Here is a 21,536-nt window from a genome sequence, read left to right on the forward strand (position 1 = left end):
AAGGCTAATATGCAAAGTGTCCCCTCAGGAGTTCGACCGGGAGAACAGGAGTTCGACCACTCGCTATGACGTGTGCTGACCACCAGGGGGCAGTGCGGAACATGGTGGGCAACCAGCAGCGGTGAGGTGCTGAGGGAGTGAGGGAAGAAGAAGGCGGAGAGGCAGGGAGGCAGGAAGGTGGGGAACCTAATCAGCCCTAATCACCAGCCAGGCCTAGAGACCCTACCCATGCATGAATTTCGTGCACTGGGCCACTAGTTGTTATTGATTTGTAAAAGCTCTTTATGTACCAAGGAAATAGTCAGAGACATGTGTTTTAAAAATGTATTATGGCCCTGACCAGGTGGTTCAATTGGTTGGAGAGTTGTCCTGTGCACCAAAATATTGTGGGTTTGATCCCCTGTCAGGGCACATGCCTATGTTACAGGTTTGATCCTTGGTTGGGACATGTACAGGAGGCAACAGATCGATGGATTGATGTCTCTCTCTCTCTCTCTCTCTCTCTCTCTCTCTCTCTCTCTCTCTCTCTCTCTCCCCCACCACCACCTTCATCTCTCTCTTAAAAAACAACAACAAATAAACATCTTCAAGTGAGGTGTTAAAAAATGTATTAATGATTTGACTTTTTGTTCTTTTTTCTACATATAAGTTTTTGCTTCTTACATAGCCTAATTAATCAAAATTTTCTTTTAGTTTTCTTATAGTTTTTGTCTGGAAAGACTTTATCCCATTCAACATTATATTTTAAATGCTTTGACTTTCATGATTCCTTTAAGTTACATATTTGAACAATATGAATTATATTGAGGGATGAGGTAGACACTATTTTTTCCACATTGCTATCTAGGGATCCCAGCAACACTCTCACACATAGTTTATCTTTTTTGTTGTTGTTGTTCAGAACTAATTTGAAATGCATCTTTCCATACTCTAAACTCTGTGATGTATTTGGGTCCATTTCAAGATTTTTATACTCTGTTCCTCTTGTGTTTATTTATTCCCATAGCACAGTAAGTCCTCACTTAATGTTAGAAATAGGTTCTTGGAAACTGCGACTTTATTTTACCATAGGCTCATTGATATAAACAAGAGTTAAGTCCCTATGACATATTCTGGTTACAAAAACATCACAAAACTTATAAATAAAGACCCCAAATACTTCTAATATAAAAGATTGAAATAAATGTGAACTATGCATACATTTAAGAAAGATGAATAAAAACATCACAAAACTTCTAAAGAAAGACTCCAAATACTTTTCATGTTAAAGATTAAGATAAATGTGAGCTATACATACATTTAATAAAGACGAATAAAAACAAAGAAGATAATTGTTTTCCAATCCACTTCCTCCAGCTCAGGTGGAGAGGGGGCTGGAGCCTACCCCTGCAGCTCAGGGTGCAAGGCAGGAGCCAGCCCTGGACAGGACACTCTTCCACCACAGGGCACACTCATGCACACCTGCACTCATTCAGACTGAGGCAACTTAATATGTTGTTATTGATTTTAGAGGGAGAGGAACATTGATGAGAGAGAGAAACATCAATTGGCTGCCTCCTGCACATGCCCTGTCTGGGAATCAAACCAGCATGGGACAAAGCTCAACCAACTGAGCCATACCAGCCAGGGCCTGGGACAATTAGATACCTCACCACATGTGCAAATCTTTGGGATGGGGAGGAGACCAGAGTACCTAGAGAAAACCCACGCAGACATGGAGAACACGAAAACTCCATGCAAACAGTGGCCCCTGGGCAGGAATCGATTTTTTTTTTTAACATCATCTGTGAAACCACATTGAATGAAACATTGTTTGAGGACCCGCTGTATGTGTTCTCTGGCAAATTGAAACATTATGATATAAACCTATAGTTTTTGCTACTTTAATAGCCATATTCAAAAATTTATCCACAAATAAAAACTGCTAGCAAATTAAAGATGCAATTGATATTTTATAGAGAATCAGTGAAATTGTGTTTTATAAAGCGTCCTATCCTCATCTGACAATAAACTTGAACTCAAGAGGCACTTCATACATGATGGAGGAGTAAGCAATGCTAATGTGGTAACTGGCATCCTGGGTAGGAGTTGGGAGACATGGATTCTAGTCCCTGCTCTGCTGCAGGCTGGCTGGGTCACACCGACACATAGTAATAAAATCGCAGGTGGGCAATGTCCTCCTAGCTACACTCCCGGCCCCTCTTGTAGCTGTTGTGGCCATGCAACAAGGCTTTCACTAAAGGAATAGAAGGTGTGTGCCGTTTGCGGAGGGTGGGCCTTCCAACATTGCACAGGCCATCTGCCAAGTTCTGCCCCCTTGCTGCGAGTGGAAGTCAGACACTCTCACACTTGCTTTTGACTCTGCAGCCAAGGACAATGTTCTAGGACAGCTGTGGGCAAACTACGGCCCACGGGCCGGATCCGGCCCGTTTGAAATGAATAAAACTAAAAAAAAAAAGACCGTACCCTTTTATGTAATGATGTTTACTTTGAATTTATATTAGTTCACACAAACACTCCATCCATGCTTTTGTTCCGGCCCTCCGGTCCAGTTTAAGAACCCATTGTGGCCCTCGAGTCTAAAAGTTTGCCCACCCCTGTTCTAGGGAATGGTGGGAAAACCAGAAGGAAGGAGCCTGGGACACCAGATGACTGTGTGGGGCCACACAGCTTGCATACCCAACCAGGGCTGTCTCATGAGGAAGGATATTCTTTCAGTCACTATATTGTTTGATCTTTTTGTTACAACAGCTTAACCTTTCCCTTTCCCAATACATACGGGATATTATAGTCCACAAAGAAAAGTGTTGAAATAAGTTTGGGAGATGATGAGTTTAACAAAAGTATACACACTTCCTTTCTTCAAGAGTTCTCAGATCCTTTAATCTAGTTGGAACCAACTAAGAGAGGAACAGAATATGTCATGTTTTAAAAATGTATTTATTATTAGACTAGAGGCCCGGTGCATGAATTCATGCATGGGTGGGGTCCCTCTGGGTGGCCTGCAGGGATCGGGCCAAAACCCACAGTCCAACGCCGCCTACAGCTCCTACCTGTCGCTCCCTCTCATCCTGGCCCCACTGTGCCTGCTGCGGGCTTGCGCCCAATCAGTCCTGATTGGAGAGGCTCATGCTACTGCAGCAGCACTCGCCAGCCATGAGCCCTGTGTCTGGAGCCCTCCCAAGGGGAGCAGCCTGTGGGATCAGGCTGAAACCAGCTCTCCAACATGCCCCAAGGGGTCCCAGATTGCCAGAGGACACAGGCCAGGCTGAGGGACCTCACCAGTGCACGATCGGGCCGGGGAGGGACTGCGGGAGGGCTCCAGGGCATGTCCAGCCCATTTCACTCAGCCCTGATCCGCCAGACCCCAGCAGCAAGCTAACTTATTGGTCAGAGCATCTGCCCCCTAGTGGTCAGTGCACCTCATAGCGACTGGTCGACTAGTTGACTGTCTGCCCCCTGGTGGTCAGGCAATGTCATAGCGAGTTGTTGAGCAGCCTTAGCATATCATTAGCATATTATGTTTTGATTGTTCTGCCATTTGGTCTATTTGCATATTACTCTTTTATTATCTATACTAATAATAGAGAAATATGCAAATTATCCATTACAGCATCACATCATGACCGGATTAGCAGGCTGTGTTCCCACCCTCTGCTCAGGCAGCTGCAGAGGCCTGGGGTGGGATAGGATACGATCAATAGGAGGGGATAAGAAAGGAGAGGGAGAGGAAGGCAGGCCTGCATGCAGACAGGCCGAGAGGAGAAACAGAAATACAGAAAGGGAACAAGAAAAAGACTCAGGAATGGAAAAGGGAAGGAAACGCGGGGCTGCACGCGGGAGGGGTGGCAGGTGCGCCTGGCGAGGGGTGGTGGCCCCTGGCGTGGGCCATTGGCGGGGAGGCGCCCATGGGTCTGGGATGGAGTGGTGGACGTTCTGAGGCCTTCTGGGCAGAGGTGCTCTTGCTTCACGTTAAGAAGGGAGGGAGGGAGGGAAGAACTTTATAAAGGAGTCAGTAGAGAGCAGCGTTAAAGAAGGAAAGAGGATGTGTGAGTGAATTGTAGGAGCTATAATGAAAATCAAGTATAGTTGTGTACTGGGGACAGATTTTAAAAGTAGGAGTCAGAAAAGAAAAAAGATAAATGATAGTGAATAACTAGGCAGGTAGATGGATAGATATGAAAACAGTGGAAATAAGTAGAGAAGAATATATGGGAAAGGTAGGATGAGAGAGAAAGAGGGAGGGAAGAAAAGTTTTAAAGGGGAGCCGGTAGAGCTTTAAGGAGAGTGGGAAGAAGGGAGAAATGGGGGAGGGAGCAAAGCAGGTCCGAGGGAGGAAGTGAAGACAAAAATTAAGGTGGGAAGGGAGGAAAAGGGGAGGGAGAGGAGGGGTAAAGATAAAGAAAAGAAGGAATGTGGAGAGGGAGGGTAGGAGAAAGATGGGAGGAAGGATGATGGAACAGAAGTAGGAAATAAGGAGGAAAGAAAAGTTTATAAATGATGAGTCAGTAGGAAAAAGTGTTACATAAAAGAGAGAGAAAAATTGTGTGAGAGGGAGAAGCCAATAAGGAAGTCAAATACAATTGTGTGTGAAGGGGATAAGATTTTAAAAAAAGTTAATAGGGGTGACCAGGTCGGCAGGGGAGGGCAGTTAGGGGGATCAGGCAGGCAGGCAGAGTGGTTAGGGCAGGCAGGCAGGTGAGTGGTTAGGAGCCAGAGGTCCCAGGTTGCGAGAGGGATGTCCAACTGCCAGTTGGACATCCCCTGAGGGCTCCCAGATTGGAGAGAGTGCAGGTCAGGCTGAGGGAACCCCCTGCCCTGCCCCGTGCATACATTTCATGCACCACGCCTCTAGTATAGGATAATTTTGTTGTTAAACTCTTACACTCTTCTGCCTATTCTACAAAATATATTCTAGAAATGCTGGTTTAGAGGATCTCTGTTTCTATCTATGTCCTAATGCACGGCAGGTGTTTAGTGTGGACTCAGACTCGGGCCAGATTTCACAGATCCACGGCCGCTTTTAGTGCAACTGCTTCAGCCAAGGCCCTTGCATTTGGGGTGACGGCATTTCCATGCCTCAGCGGCATGTTGAACTCTGGGTCCCTCTAGTGGGCAACAGGCAACATTGTAAAGCCACGGATGGTTTGAACAAGTTGTGAAAGGAGGCTGGAGGATTTTATCTGATGGGTTTGGATTCTTTCCCATTTATTTAAATGGAAAGATGACACAAACTTCACTCACAGAGGAGCCCCCTCCCCCGCCTTTAAGAAGTCTATTTCCCGAGTGAGCCGTGTGTCCAGGCCTATGGTGCCCACAGCCCCTCCTTGAGTAGCCTGTCCCTTAGCATCTGCCCTGTGCTGGCCACACAAAGGACTTTTTTTATGAGCAAAGTGAGTCACTTATTTTTGTTTTTCTTAAATCTGAAGTGATTTTCTTGAGCCTCACAAGAAACGCTTCTCCCTGTACTTGTTACCCACTCCGTTCCAGAAACAAACCAAGGGACTGGAGACTCGGCCAAACCTCATGTCCAGCGAAAAGTTAAAATCAGATCACCCTAACGATTCCAAAACTAACTAAATCCAAAAGGAAAACTAAATAACTCCAGAGCCCAGCGTGCTGGGTGTTAGCTGTGATTTCGTAGCTGCGGGCCTACGCTTCTGTTCTCTGCTCTGTGGTTCTGGGCCACTCGCCATGCCTCCTTCACCAGCGAGCTGCTCCCTGAACGGTTCGGCCCCAGGGCAGACGGATCAGAGGCTAGAGGAGGAGAGGGGGACACACTCCTTCCTGGGTGCCTGGGTTCCCATCGGCATCCCCTGGCAACTGAGAGCCATGGTGGTTCCGCAGCTGCGGTCTGCCTTCCCCCAACACCTCCACACCAGCCTCATCGCTGCCCTTCAGAGGCAGCAGCGCCAGCCGGAGCACCCCTCCTCTGCACCCAGCTCCTGGGACATCTGTCCCATCCGGCAGTGCCTTCTCCTCAGAGGGGAACCCCAGCCTTGGGGCCACCTCCCATCCTTCCCTTTGTTCCCTCAGTCCTTGTGGGGAGAGCTGCTTCTTGCAGTTAGAATCTCCATAACATCTCATTATCACTGTTGTTTTTCTCTTAAAAATCACTACTAGTTGAATAATGATTCTTTATATTAAATTCTCTCTTAAAAGAACTGCTATGGTGTCTCTCTGTTGATTGGATCCTGACTGACAAATTCTAGAGAAAATAATTCTGAAAATAAAATGAGTAAAAATACAGAACAGAAAAAAATTAAAATGGCAAAGACATAGCTGAAAAGAAATAACTAAGAAAATGAAATAATTTAAAACAAAATAACTAAAAAAACCTAAATGACAAAAATGTAAAAGTAAAAAGCCCAGAACCCCACATAACTAAACAACTGTGAATGTAAGTCACTTTAAAACTAAATAACTAGGAGGAAACCCTAAAATAACTAAAAACATTTTACTCTAAAAAATATGTCAATCCCTAACTGGTTTGGCTCAGTGGATAGAGCGTCGGCCTGCGGACTGAAGGGTCCCAGGTTCGATTCTGGTCAAGGGCATGTACCTTGGCTGCGGCACATCCCCAGTAGGGAGTGTGCAGGAGGCAGCTGATCAATGTTTCTCTCTCATCGATGTTTCTAACTCTCTATCCCTCTCCCTTCCTCTCTGTAAAAAATCAATAAAATATATTAAAAAATATGTCAAATAACTAATTTGGAAATATAACTCTTAAAACGAAATAACTATAAGTAACTGAAAATGAGTAACTAAAAAACGAACCTTTAAAATAAAATCATTATCAACAGGTGACTTTAAAGCTATGACATTAAATAACTAAAACTAAAAACAAAAAAATAAATTAATTAAAAAACGAGCAAATCTAAACAGAAATATGCCCGAAGTTAACTTGTAACCAACCAATCCTCTGTGAATGGAAACAAGCCTGGAGCAAAGTAACCACAAGCATCACTCCCCCCCCCCCCCCGCCCCCCCCCCCCCCCCCCCCCCGCGGCCCAGGAACCCGAGGAGAAGAGGAGGCGGCAGGGGGGCGGGGGGTCTTCCGCCCCGTCGGGTGGAGCGGCTTAGGTCCTCCAGCTCAGAGGAGAGGCCTCAGCGGGCCCCGTCCCCCGATACCCGCACCCCCCCCCCCGCACCCCCACTCCAGGAGAAATTTGGCAACATCCGAAGGCATGTTTTTGATCGTCATAGCTTGGGTGAGTGGGAGCTACGGCCCGTGCGGGGAGAGGAGAGGCCAGGGCAGCTGCTACACACCCTACAGTGCACGGGCCAGTCCTCGCTGGGAACTGTCCGTCCCACGCGTCACAAGCGCGAACCCCGGGAAACCCTGGGCTGCGCCCTCCGGCGCGCGGAGCAGCACAGGTCTCCGCGGAGTCGGCACCGAGCCGCGCGCTCCTGCCGGCGCCCAGGCTCTCCGTGGGCGGGGCCCGGGCGGCTCCCGAGTCCCGGGGAAGGCGGCCCGGCGCCGGGCTAGGGAGGCGGGTCCGCGGGCTCCGAGCCCCTCCGCCGAGGGCGGCCTGGGGCGGCTCCGCTGAGCGAGGAGGCGCGGCTGTCTGGAAGGAGTGCCAGTTTTCTGGGGGTCCCCTCCCCCTCTCCCCCAGCAGCCCGCCCGCGCTGCTTCTGCCCAGACATTCGTCACCTCCCCGCAGGAGCGAGCCCCCCCCTCGACCCCCCGCGCTCGCCACAGTTGTGTTCATTGCCCTGAATTCCAAGAAGAAAGTCAGAGAAGCGCTGGCTGATGAGTCCGCGTACCCACCTTCCTTCCTCGTTCACACTCGCGTGTCCCTCTGATCATCGCCTCCCTTTTCTCCCTGGATGCGTTCTCCCGCGTCCACAGCAGACATGGGGGAACAGGTGTCATAACTGTCGTCCAACTGGAAAAGCCCCGAGAGCTGGAAGGGCGAGGGCAGGGGTGCACCCTCAGCGTCAGCTGGGGTGCCAGGCCAGGCCCACGCGCGGACTCCCCCTGGCAGAGCGCGTGCACCCCGGCTCCTCTTCCACCCTCGGCTCGCCCACCCCGGCTCGCCCACGGGGCCACTCAGGGTCCCAACAGGATCCCCCTCACTACGCCAGAAACCAGCGCGTTGCTAAGGAGCCGGCGCTGGGGGGCGCGCTGGGCTGGGAGGTCTGAGCGCCTCTGCAAGGGCAGTGGCCTCAGCTTCCCGGACTAGGCCGGTGCTCACAGAGTAGAATCAAGGAAAGCAGGGCGAGGGGGTGGGAGAGGAAGAGGGGGCCGGGGAAGCTGCTGAACAGGAATGAGGGAGACCGGGAAAGAGGCAGCAGGAAATAAATTACACCCAGAGCGCTGCTCTCCTTCTCCATTTCTTCTGCCCCTTCACCGTCTTCAAAGGTTTCCACGGAGATGCACGCCCCGCCGGGGCAGCCTGGGGGAAGAAGGGAAGCACTTGGGCGGGCTGTAGGGGAGAGGGTGGGAGAGGGTGGGAGAGGGTGGGAGTGCCCTGCTGCCAGGGAGGGGCAGCGCCTGTCCCAGCAGCCCATTCTCCCACCTGTAACTCCCACCCTCCCGGGGCGCACTGCTTTACTCTGGGGGGGGGGGGGAGAGGGAAGGGGGGGGTTCTGTGACCTCCAGGTTCCCCTTTCCAGCTCTGAATTGTGTGACTGTGACCTAGAAGTCGTGTCCACGCGCTGCTCATAGCCCCACCTCCTGTTCTCCCAGAAAAAAACGCGCTCACTCTTTCTGTGCTTGACTGCCTTTCCACCCGCTCCCTTTCTTGCTCTTATTTCTCTCCTGGGGTGACTGCCCATTTCCTTAGCATCCTCTGCCAGTGTCACTGCACTGCCCATGAGGACCAGGAGTACATCCTGCCGCTCTCTCCAATGAATGGGTTAATTAACCAACAGTCACCACTGTGCACCTGCTATGTGCCCAGGGCTGTGAGACGCTGTGGGGAACAGCAATTCCCACACTGAGGCTGCTGGCGCCTGGGGCTATGTCAGGACAACTGCACCAGGGCCTTAGCCCATTTTACAGATGAAGAAACCGAGATAAAAGAGGAATAATCACTTGGAGAAATTCCCTTGGCCCCTGAGCACTGCAGCTGGCCTCTACAGCATTCCTGCTCTGCTCCACATGCTCTCAGGCAGACTAAGGAGGAGCAGAAAGATCCCACGTGGCAGCCCCAGGCCAGGAAGCAGAGATCTGGAATCTGACAGCTGGAGAATTTCTGTTCAGTGAGAACTCAGAGGGAGGGGGTCACACACCAGGAGGGAGGTCGTTCTGGACAGAGTAATGGCCTTGAAGGGGAGCAGAAGGAGCTTGCAGCTTGGGGTGCACTGGAGGCTCATTATCTGAGGGAGCAGCCATGGTCATATGGGAGGTCCCCAACCTGCTACCCAGAGTCCCCCCAGAGCAGGCCAGTGGGGGCTGTGTGAGCAGCATGGGAGCTGCCGTCAGCCCCCTTCTGGAGGCCTCCAGAAACCCTGGTTTAATTCCTGGTCCCAGCACGGTAGGGGTGAGGCAGTTGAGGGTAAAATGAGAAACTGGTTCTGGGAGATGCCTCCCACCGTCATCCATATGTGACTCAGGGGCATCTGCTGTGACCCCCGAGAGGTGCCTCTTCAGGGCGATCATCCCACCCAGGATGCCTATGCCAGCAGCAGACCGTGAGAGAAGGAATGTTGGTCCTGCAGGAAGGCTGTAGCGGGGATGGGAGCAGCCAGGCCCTCAGCCACCCCCGGGTGACCCGAAGGGCTGCGTCTCCAGGGTCCAATGCTGGTTCCAGAGACCAGAAAGCCACCGGCTGGAAGGATGGGGGTGGGGGTTCTGGCCTCCAACAGCTGTAGAACCCCCACAGCCTGCAGAGGGCATCCCTGGAGGCAACTTGGGAACTGAAAGACCCGACAAGTTCCAGCTCCTTCTAAGTGCACCTGAAGGGAGATGCAAGTTTTACATCCCAACACAACGCACACACATACGTGCATTTATAAAGTCAAAACACAAGTTTATGGAACCATATTACTCTCACAATATGTGATGTCTTTCTTCTATTCAACGATTATTATTTTTCTTAAATATATTTTTTATTGACTTCAGAGAGGAACGGAGAGGGAGAGAGAGATAGAAACATCACTGATGAGAGAGAATCATTGATCGACTGCCTCCTGCACACCCCCTACTGGGGACCGAACCCACAACCCAGGCATGTGTCCTTGACCAGATTCAAACCTGGGACCCTTCAGTCCGCAGGCTGATGCTCTATCCACTGAGCCAAACCAGCTAGGGCTCAACAATTATTCTAATCTTTCCTATTCTGCCCTACTCTGGGAGATAGAGGAGGAAAGGGGCTGTGGGAGGGGGTGGGTCGCCCACAATCACCTCACAATACTTTTTGAGGGAGAGTTTCTTCTGAGACCAACTGCAGATGCTCTGCTTGTTCCCCCAGGTGTCTCCCCCAAGGGCCCTGGGCTCTGGGCAGCAGAGACAAAGCCCTATTCACCCAGTATCCTCCTGGGAGAAACCAGACTTGGCAGAACCTGGCAAACCTTGGAGAAAGTCCCTCCGTCAAAGCCCCTGGTTTTACAGGGAGGAAAGTGCAGCTCAGGGCTGCCGTTGCTGTACCTCTGTCACGTCCACATTTAATCCCTTCCTCCTGGGCTCCCTGGCCATGGGCTCTGTGGCAGGAAGAGTCTTCGGAACTAAGCCTTCGGTGCTGCGGAGGTGGCAGCACTGAGGGGACCCAGAGCCTCGGGCCCAGGGTCTCCGGGTCCCAGGCACGTGACTGAACAGGTGAGACCCCCACTGCCCAGTGGGGGGAGCAGGGGTTTGGAGTCAGACCTGGGAGCAATTCTGACTTTGCCAAGCGCTCACGACTGTGTGCTCACGGGTAAGCCACTTCGCTGAGCACCAATCAGCTCCTTGTCTCTAAAATGGGGTGATGGTTTCTGTTCTGCAGGGTCGGTGTGAGAACTAGCAAAAATGTTTACAAATGTCTGGCACGTCGTAGGAATTTAACAGATAACACTGTTATGATTATTGTTAACAGTAATTGCGATGATGCTACAGAGAAGGTCTCAGAACAGCACTCCAAGCGGGGGTTATTATTACTCACATTCGGGGGCGGTTTGTCTGCCATTGTCTTCATCCTCGTAAACATCTGGGGAGGAAACAAATTATAAAGGTAATAAATAAATGGCTTTAAAAGGAAACACAGAGCGCGCACACACACACGCACACACACCCCAGAAAACCCACTCCAAACATATAGGCCCTGGACAGACGTTCAATGTGAGTACAGCAATATTTTAAGTGATGGTTGCATTCTTAGAAAATGAGCCGAATGGTGCGTTGGCTCCAGTACCAGCCAAGGCCTGGCAGCATGTTGGGAAGATACTCTCCAGTTCATGTGCCAGAATGAGCGTAAAGCATCTTGGTGGAGAAGGGCGAGAAGGATGGGAAAGGTGGGCCATGAAGACTCACGCCGGTAAGGACTGGGTGGCTGCTCTTCCCTCAGCGGGCGATCTTTGCCGCACAGCGCACCTACCTCCGAACTGGTTTGGGGAACTCAGGTGGAGTTTTAGCACTTAATGTTTAGAATCCTACTCTTTTAGTTGCTTAAACTACTGAATGGAATTTGTTAACAAGTGAACCCATTAGTGAGTTTAAATGCTTTTGGCAAATTACCAACCTTGGTGATAAAACTATGGCTTTTCCCTTGCTGTCCACTAGATGGCGCAAAGGGACCACTGTAGCTCCAGTGAGTTCGGCGGCGGCTCCTACCCCACAGGGCAAACGATTTTTATTTTCTTTCAAACTCGCTTTTTCTCTATTCCTTACAATCTGCGATGGCTTTTTAAGGACCATCTCTATCACATAAGCTGACGTACATCATTTTCCCTTGGGGGATGGGGTGGTGGCGGTGGAGAGCCCAAGCCCCTGGAGGAACAAGTGTGGGGAACTAGTTGCGAAAGATGCTAACAAAATGCCTAAGTCATCTCATTTAATCCTCTCAGGAGGACTGTACAGCACTACCTCCGTTTTATAAAATAAATGATGAAAAGACCTGAAGCACAAAGAGGTTAAGTAATTCACCCAAAGAGATGGAGCTGGATTTGAGCTGGGTCTGTAAGCCTTCAGTGCCCGAACCCTTAACTGCTGTGCTGTGCTGCTCACCGAGCTCCTTCTTGGCCATCCAGGGGTTAACGCAGGGGTCACTTCCTGCCTAACCCATCCCAGGAGCTCTCCAGAGTTCACAAAGGAGCTCCCTCTAGGATCTTTCCATGGGTGCTAGGCTGGATGAATATCGTTTGCTTGGTGGCCCAGAGTGTAAACTTGGACATCTAGGCCAGTCTATGTCTGAAGCTTCCATTTCCTTTGCAAACCTGTCTTTGGCCCAAAGGAAGGGAATCACTCCTAGGCATTCAATCAATAGTTCTCAGATTTTACATATTCTTGTGGCCTCCTTCCCACCCTCCCTCCCTCCCACCTTCTTTCCCTTCCTTTCATGCATTTTCTGTTGCTCAAGTCTCTGCCAGCTTCCAGGGAAGTCTGAGCTGGCTGTCTTAGTCTTTCAGAGCTACTAAGAACTGGAGTCAAAGAAATGTTACAACTGGGAAACCACTTCTAGCTCAACAACTAGATCTCTCAAATGTCTGGGTTGGAGTAAGCCCATAGTGGGGTGGTAGTGGGGCGGGGGCGGGGGGGGGTGCGGGGAGGGGGGGGGAGACAAGCTGATGTGTCTAGTTGAGTCTAGTCAAAGCCTTGCCCATTTCCTCAGAGATTTGATGGGAATTTTTCAGTAAAACTAAAATACAAAGCTCCCCCTCCCCCCCAATGTGTATGGCTCCAATTTTTTTTTAAAATATGCATTTTTATAGACAAAATGTCTGAGGTGAAATATTTACAGTGGTTATCTAGGTTATGTCTGATTTGCATTTCTGTATATTTTAAACGTTTGATAATCTACATATATATTCTTTTTATAAGTAGGAAAGGAAACTTAAAATAGTTAAAACCAATTGGTCAAGCATCTAAAATAACCTGCAATCTCACCAGAAATGACTGTTTGCTAGAACTTATTTTCTTCATCATAAGAGTGCATGAAATAATTTTGAATAACAATAAGATAATAATAAAAATAATGAAAGTAACTACATTATCTAGATATGAAAGGAATTCCCACAGGTATCAGCAAACAACCCTTAAGTGCTACACTAGAGGGCTATAGGTATTAAAGCAGTTCTTGGCTCCACCAATACCCTGAGGGACCAGATAAGGGACCCACAATTAGGCCTGCACCCTGCAGGGGAGGGTGGAGCCAGGAGGGCTGTGACTTAAAAGGGGTTATAGACAGGCTCTTCCTCTGATACCTTTGGGGCAGAATGGTTATTCAAATGTTATGCATCCTTCAGTGGCCAAGGCTTTGCAAATCGGGGACAAAAACTGAATTCAGAATTCAGAATTTTCAGCACAATTCAAGCTAGTAAAATACTCCTACTTAATTCTCTTACGTTCACCAGTAGCACCAGGAATAGCATGTTCATCTGTTCTGTGACTGCTCCTCATGACGTTGCTTGGGTTCTCAGGAGAATTCCCACCTACTGCCTTCCCCCGCCCAGGCTTATTGCTCCTGGCAGGGGGAATCCTAGCACCACGTCCTCATGCCAGTAGACACCCGGGGGGAAATAATTGTACTGATCATCATGAGGGTGTCGGCTGTTCCTAGAGGAAGGTGTCTGGCATCTGGTGTCTGGTGACTCACCAGGACATTTCACAACCCTCTCATGTCATCAGTTGTAACTGTAAGTGGGCAAATGAAAGAGAACAATGGCCAGACAAGAGTCTGGGGCGCCCTCTACACACATCACTAGTAGAATTGCCAGAGAAGAAGGAGCGGGGGTGTAGAATTAGTGGGAGGGAGATGATGACTGAAAGACAGAACCCAAGGACCAACAGCAGCAGCAGGTGGGAGGCAGAGATTGAAGTAGGACTCTTACTCTGCCTCCTGGTGAAAATATCTTTCTTGGGAACCACTCCCTCTAGAGCAGCGGTTCTCAACCTGTGGGTCGCGACCCTTTTGGGGGTCGAATGACCCTTTCACAGGAGTCACCTAAGATCAGCGGAAAACACATATATAATTACATATTGTTTTTGTGATTAATCACTATGCTTTAATTATGTTCAATTTGTAACAATGAAAATACATCCTGCATATCAGATATTTACATTACGATTCATAACAGTAGCAAAATTACAGTTATGAAGTAGCAACGAAAATATAATTTTATGGTTGGGGGTCACGACAACATGAGGAACTGTATTAAAGGGTCGCAGCATTGGGAAGGTTGAGAACCACTGCTCTAGATCCACTGAGGCTAAGATTGCAGGGACAGGGAGGACAAATTCCCCATGTGGATATTCGACAGGAGTATGATAATGAATAAGGTCACAACTTATTTGACCTCTTGGCTCCCAGATTCATATATTCTGCCTCCTGGGGGCCTGGTGCCATTGGTTTAAGGTTAGCACCCCCACCCCGCAGGGTCATGCCCAATGCTGCTGCTCATCCTCGCTTTCCAAAGGCTACTCCATGGCTCTGTCAGGCTGGCCGCTTCTGAGCGGGGTGGTGTGTGGTAGGACTGGTGGGTCGATTCTGTGATGTATGCACATGATGAGTCTCTCCATCAAAGCAATGTTCTATGGTTGATCAGACACCACACAAGTCCCTACAGTGATGCTCACTGAGGCACTGTGGGCAGGAAAGCACACGTGTCAACCCCGCTCAGGATGAATCGCTGTACTTTCCAGCCTAGAACGGGTCTCATGAAATCAACTCTTGGGATGGTATCCAACTGGGGCTCAGCTTAGATCTCCGTGCTGGTGGTTGGACAGTCAACAGCGGAATTGCTACATCGGTCTGGATGGCAGGGAGCCCATGCTGCTGGACCCATGCCCAGCCTCCCATTCTGCTGCCAAGACTTCTCCACTTAGGAGCCCACGGTGCGGGCACTGGGTGCTGAGGGAGAAGCTGGCTGGCACTTGCTGGCCACGCCATCCAGTGCTGTTGGTTGTTTGGTACCTTTTCTGCAATGGATATTCTCTGGTGGGCATTCATGCATGACTCAAAGATCCTCACATTTTGAGCTTATGTCCATACGTCCATGGGTCTCTTCCCAGTCAGATCATGTTGTAATTTGATGTTAGCTATTGTTCTTCCCAGTCAGATCATGTTGTAATTCGATGTTAGCTATTGTTCTGAAAGAGGTCAGGAGTTTTCTGCATAATCTTGGGGGGCGAGGGGAGGAGAAGGGTCTATCTTCCATCAAGGGAGAGTGGGCCACATCTGCCAGCCCAGGGGAGCAGGAACATGTACCCACACTGCTCATCCCAAGTTTTGGGGCCCATGTCTTTCCTACCAGGGCCTGCCTTACCTGCTCATCTGTTGGCACCAGGAGCCCAATCTGGTCAGCAGCAGACTGGCCTTGGCTGGGAATTCATCCTTCTGTCATGTACTGTGCTTTAGGAGATAAGGGGCTGAACATGGGCAAAGAGGTCCTCACACTGTGCTTTTCAGTTGATGATTAATCTGAGCCTGTCACTCTATTCTGTGCACCAGCAGTGCTTAGCAATAGCAGCCCAATTCCACAGTCCTGACAGTTGATATTTCCCCCAAACTTCTCAGACACTGCACCAGCTGGCACATCCCTGTCCACCTACTTCCGATCCCAGGTCACCACAGGTGAAGGTCTTAGCAAATGGACTGCTGCAGCCGACCAGGAACCAGGGCTATCCATAGCACTCATGATGGGGTGGCCAGCAAGTAACCCAACACCAGAATCCCATCCTTTCTAGGACCTTGACTGGTGCTAACAGTCTTAGGTCAGGTTTCTCAGAAGCAGATTATGCAAGCAAGTTATAGAGAAAGGACTTCTACTAGTAGATAAAACTGTGAGGCAATGAGGGCAAAGACAGAGGAGGGAGGAAGCCAGTTACAGGTGTGGGTTCAGTTGACGTCTAACATGGCCTGATGCCCCGGGAAACCCTGGGGCAGGGATGGTACCACACATGTCCCATCTTGAGGCAGACGAACCAGTTTGTCATTGGCTGGTGCCAGTTATTGCTCTAGACGAGGTCTGGAAGGGAGGCGGGACACACCACTTACAGGAGGCCATCACCGCTGAGGAAGTGCCTGGTGACGGGGTTCTGGGGCAATTCTCAGAATGCCACAGCGGTGAGCTGTTAGCAGCTAACCGCACAGCAGCTGAACGGCGGGTGCCCCCGCCTGATAAAAAGAATTGGGCAAGGTGTCAACAGCCTCTACTGTACCACTGTGTGTGGGCTTTCTTTTTTTAAAGAAAAAAATTTAATAGATTCTAGTTTTAGGTTTACAGAAAATTTGAGCAGAAAGTACAGATAATTCCCATATAAACCATCTCCATTCTCTCCTCACACAGCTTCTCCTATATTAACATTTTGTGCCCAGCCCGTGTAGCTCAGTGGTTGAGCTTTGACCCATACACAAAGAGGTCACCGGTTCAATTCCCAGTCAGGGCACATGCCCGGGTTGCAGGCTCTATCCCCAATGGAAGGCATGCAGGAGGCAGTATGTTTCTATCTCTCTCTAAAAATCATTAAAAATACATTTAAAAAAAAACCATTTTGCATTAAGGTGATACATTTGTTACAATTGGTAAACCAATACTGATGCATGTTAACTGAAGTCCATAGCTTACATTAGGGTTTATTCTTTGTGCCTATAGCTATCGGTTATGACAAATGCATAGTGTCATGTGCTCATCATTATGTCATGTAAATAGTTTCGTTGCCCTAAAAATCTCCTTGCTCCATCTATCTACTCATGCCCGCAACCCCAAACACCTGGTAACCACTGATCTTTTCACTGTTTTTTATACTTTTGCCTTTTCCAGAATGTCATATAGATGAAATCATACAGTATATAGTCTTTAAAAACTGACTTCTTTTACTTAGCAATGTACATTTAAGTTTCCTTATGTCTTTGGTGACTTGATAGCTCATTTCTTTCCATTGCTGAATAATATCTCATTGTATTGCTCAATAATATCTCATTGTTTGCTACTCATTTGAGTAAATACCAAGGAGTGAGATGGTTGGACCATATGGCAAAACTGTCTTTAGCTTTTGTAAGACGCTGCCAAACTGACTGTACCATTTTGCATTCCCACCAGCAATGAATGAGAGTTCCTGTTGCTCCATATCCTCACCAGCGTTTGTGAATAACTTCAGTGAATGGTACTACTCTTCACAACATAACTGAGTTTTTTTGAGGTTTGGTCAATCTCCTGACGAGCTGATGGTTTTTATGAACCTAACCAGCGAAAGCATCACCAAAGCTCATGTTGACGTGATAGTCATCCCACTGTTATTTTTCTGTCTTCTGCACCCAGCCTGCTTTCCTAGCACTGAAAGTGTGTGCATGCATGTGTGCGCACACACAGCTACATGCAGACATATGGACACATCTGGACAAATCCACATCCTTATGTTTGGGATGAAGAAGTTTAACCCTATCAATTTGCTCATATCTGCAGATTGGTAGATTGTGCCCATGTTGGCCCTCTGTCCGCAAGCAAAGGGTCTTTAAAGGGCTCTTTAAGGGATTCTTGGCACATGGAAAAGAAGGAGCTAAATGCCTCAAGAACAAAACATACTCTATGACCAGGTAAGGCTGAGAGGCTCAATTTTCTAACAGTTTTTGATAATTGGAAGAGTCTCCTGTTACATAAATAACCTGTAGGTTGAGAATGGAATTCTGAGTATATACTTCACTCATCTGCGGGGGGTTTCCCCCCCCTCCCCCCAAAAGAGGAGTCCAATACCAGGGGTCCGTCTTCCTTCATTTCAAGGTTTTCAAAATAGAAAAGGAAGCTGGGATGTGGCTTGATCTGAGACAGGATTGAGGGATAAAGCCAATTATTTAGGAGATAAAAATATGATTTTACCTTTTTTTTTTTTTTTTAAAGTTTTCTCAAGCCAATACCAAGTATCCCTGGAAAACAAAACAAAAATTTCACACTGAGGCAGGATAGCGAGAAGCTAGGAAAATTCTTTGGCAAATGGAATGGGGAAACTGAGACAGATGGCTGAACAGACTGGTCAAGTAATTCACAGTCAGATAATAAATCGCAAGGTCTTATCTTCCCTAACCAAGGACACTTAGGAGCAAATGGTTTACACATTCCAGGCTGTGCTGGGACACACCTGCCTCAGTCCCTCTTCGGTGACATTGTTGTTGTTTTTTATACTCATCGGAGGATATGTTTATTGATTGTTTTCTCTTTTCAGAGAGAGAGGAAGGAAGAGAGAGGGAGGAGAGACATCGATGTGAGAGAGAAACATTGGTCTGTTGCTTCCCGTACACTCCCCAAGCTGGGATCGAACTGGCAACCTAGGTATATGCCCTGACTGGGAACCAAGCCTACAGTCTTTTAGATAGATGAACGACACTCCAACTAACCGAGCTACCCGCTGGGGCACTCAGTGACATTCTTAAGATGAAACTGACCAGAGAATGATCCTGACCCCTCTCTACGCTCATCTTGATGACTCAGCATATTGAAGGGCACACCTGGAAAGCTGTGAATATTCCACTGAGACCCTCCCCTGAGAACTCCCCTAAAATTCCTGCCTTTAGAAAACAGATTAAAACCCCTCACGATACAGGAGGCCAGTGCATGCTCTCCGTGAGCACCCCCGCTTCCCCCCCTTTTCTCAGGCCTGTACTTTTGCTTTCTTAAAAATACATATTTGTATTGATTTCAGAGAGGAACGGAGAGGGAGAGAGATTAAAACATCAATGATGGGAGAAAATCACTGACCGGCTGCCTCCCGCCTGCCCCCCTGAGCCCACAACCTGGGCATGTGCCCCTACTATGACCTTCTAGTTCATAGGCCAACGCTTAATCACTGAGCCTTGCAGCTAGGCCTCCACTGTCTTGCCTTTGCTTAGAGAACTGTCCATGAACACAGAACACTAGACAGAATGGCAATGCATTCCTCCTGTACTAGCTGGAGTGGGGCTGGTTCACCAGGTTCTTCTGGTCTCAAGGGCCTCCTTCATCCTCCTCCTTCACTTGAGTCTGAGACCTGCCCTGGCTGTATGACACCCAACAGGGGAATGGTCAAGGGACACCACTTGCTGGATGCTACAGTTAACATCTGACTGGCTGCAAGTCTTAAAGTGGGAGAATCCCCTTTTATCCTCTGAAGAGCTGTTTGGTTGGCTCACAATAGTTCCCTCTTTCTCCCTCCCCTGTCCTGAAATGCCAACTATTATAGTAACCTTTGGGGGTTAGATTAGCTCAACAAATAAACACTTACTGGACACTGGAGGTCAGAGATGGGTAAAATGTACTTTCAGCTAAATTTCCTCAGAGTAGTTTGCTAGCCTGATGTGATTATTCAGCACCTATACAAGGGCCAGGCCTTTGTATACTATGAGGCCTGAGGGAAGCTCAAACTAATAAGACAACTCCCATGCCCTAGAAGAAAAATTCATGTTCTGGTGGAGAGGGAAAAATAATCCACAACATCTATAATAATAAAAGCATAATATACTAATTTGACCAGACAGCCAAACGACCTTCCGGATGAAGCAGCAGTTAGGGGCGATCAGGCAGGCAGGCTGAGTGGTTAGGGGTGATCAGGCAGGCAGGCAGAGTGGTTAGGGTGATCAGGCAGGCAGGCGAGCAGTTAGGGGCAATGAGACAGGCAGGCAGAGGGGTTAGGGGAGATCAGGCAGGCGAGCGGTTAGGAACCAGTGGTACCGGATTGTGAGAGGGTGCAGGCCAGGAGGAGGGACCCACCCCTCTCCCCCATGCATGAATTTCGTGCACCAGGCCTCTAGCAAAATTATAACACAGCATGTTAAATTCTGTACTAGAGTGCTTCATAAGATACAGTGGATACAGAGGGGAGAGAGAGGGACTCAGCCGTCTCCTCACCCCTTCCCACCTCTGCATCTCTTTGTTTTAGGTCAGAGGTGCCTCCATTAGGGTCAGGCCAACTGAGCTTCTCCCCTGAACTGGATCACAGTTTTCAAGTTCATTTGATAAGTGTTTATGAAATGCCCGCTGCGTTCCTTGCATAGGGAGAGGAATTACAGATGAGAAAGTTTCTAAGTCGGCAGGAACACCAGCGAGAACTTAACCCCGAAAGATGTGTGAGTGGGTCTCCCTCCCAGGCAAGGAGAAATGAAGAGAGAAAGAGTGGTGATCAGGGGGTGAGGGAAGCTGGTATATTTGGTGACTCTGTAAACTAGGAGGCGGGGCAGCAGTAGAATTGGAAGTTCTCATTTGAAAGCTCAAGAGAACAGCCAGGAAAAAAGGGTAATTAAGGGATGTTTCAAAATGGCAGGTCTGAGCTCACCTGACAACACAGCAAGCAAGCATTAGGAAAGATGCCCCAGGCAGGCAGTGGGGTTGAAGAACTATCATGTGTGTTTTTTTAATTGAAAATCCCTTGTAATAAGTTAAGTGTTGAAAATATCAATAAAAGAAATCATGTAGTATTAATATGGACTATGTACAATATTTGACACTTTTTAAAAAGACCTCAGTACACACCTAGCGCTTGCTTCAAACTGCAGATTCCCTTGGCTTGAGATTTTAAAAAAACCAGCACTGTCAAATGTAATCCAATTTGATTTGGCTTTACATATGGATTCTATACACACATGTATACTTAGAGAGAATACAGTGGGGCCTTGACTTACGAGTTTAATTCCTTCCGTGACGGAGCTCGTAACTCAAATTACTCATATGTCAAATCAACAGTGAACGAGTGAGACACGTGATGCTGGGCTGATGTTGTGGCGTTCACTGTGACGTTCGCTGAGCCAACTAGCAGTGGGGTATCTGAAGCTGGCTCGTAACCCGAATTTTAGCTCGCAACTCAAAGCAAAAAATCGGCCGAGAGACGGCTCGTATCTCGAAAAACTCATTAGTCGGGACACTCGTAAGTCAAGGCCCCACTGTACCATAAGAACACATGAGAGTGTGTAGATCTGCCTTATTTTCCTAGCAATTCACAAACATTCCTGCAGTCCTGGCTGGTTTGACCCTGGCCTCCTCTTCTCCTTCGCTGTCCCTCCCACAGCATTCCCTGCGAGCCTTGATTCTGGGTCCCTCCCGCTTTCCACAGTTAGCGCCCTTAATGCTGAATTAAGGAATAAACTATGTACCCATTAAGTGCTCACTTTTTCCACCTGAGCCCAAATGTTTCTATCGCTCTCTCCCTCTCCCTCTCCCTTCCTCTCTGAAATCAATTATATATATTGATTTTCCTTTAAAAACTCCAGTGATCTGTTTTAAAGACTTATTAGAAAGCTACAGCCAATCAAGATAGTAATCAAGGTATTGCTGTCAAGATAGACAAGTAGATCCATGGAACCAAACAGAACATCCAGAAATAGGTGCACTGATACAAAGTCAGTTGGAGAAATGGTAATGGAACAACTGGCCTTAAGTAAGCAAAAACTGAACTTTAATCCACACTTCACACCATACACCAACAACACAACAAAACC

General features: G+C 48.4%; 1 protein-coding gene across 6 annotated transcripts in view; it reads right to left on the bottom strand.

Moving 5' to 3' along the window:
* MCF2L2 (MCF.2 cell line derived transforming sequence-like 2) overlaps positions 1–21,536 on the bottom strand; it is a 232,262-nt gene that overhangs the window by 1,671 nt on the left and 209,055 nt on the right. For 5 of the 6 annotated variants that reach the window (XM_059687140.1, XM_059687141.1, XM_059687143.1 and 2 more), the window contains 3 exons: positions 11,085–11,129; positions 8,311–8,399; positions 7,772–7,907 (listed from right to left, as the gene is read on the bottom strand). In XM_059687140.1, coding sequence (XP_059543123.1) covers positions 7,785–7,907; positions 8,311–8,399; positions 11,085–11,129 — 257 coding nt within the window. In that variant the 3' untranslated portion in view covers positions 7,772–7,784. The remainder of the gene's footprint in view (positions 1–7,771; positions 7,908–8,310; positions 8,400–11,084; positions 11,130–21,536) is intronic. The other variant, XM_059687142.1, reaches the window with a different exon arrangement.

This window comes from Myotis daubentonii, chromosome 3 (assembly GCF_963259705.1).
Source record: "Myotis daubentonii chromosome 3, mMyoDau2.1, whole genome shotgun sequence".
Taxonomy (NCBI): domain Eukaryota; kingdom Metazoa; phylum Chordata; class Mammalia; order Chiroptera; family Vespertilionidae; genus Myotis; species Myotis daubentonii.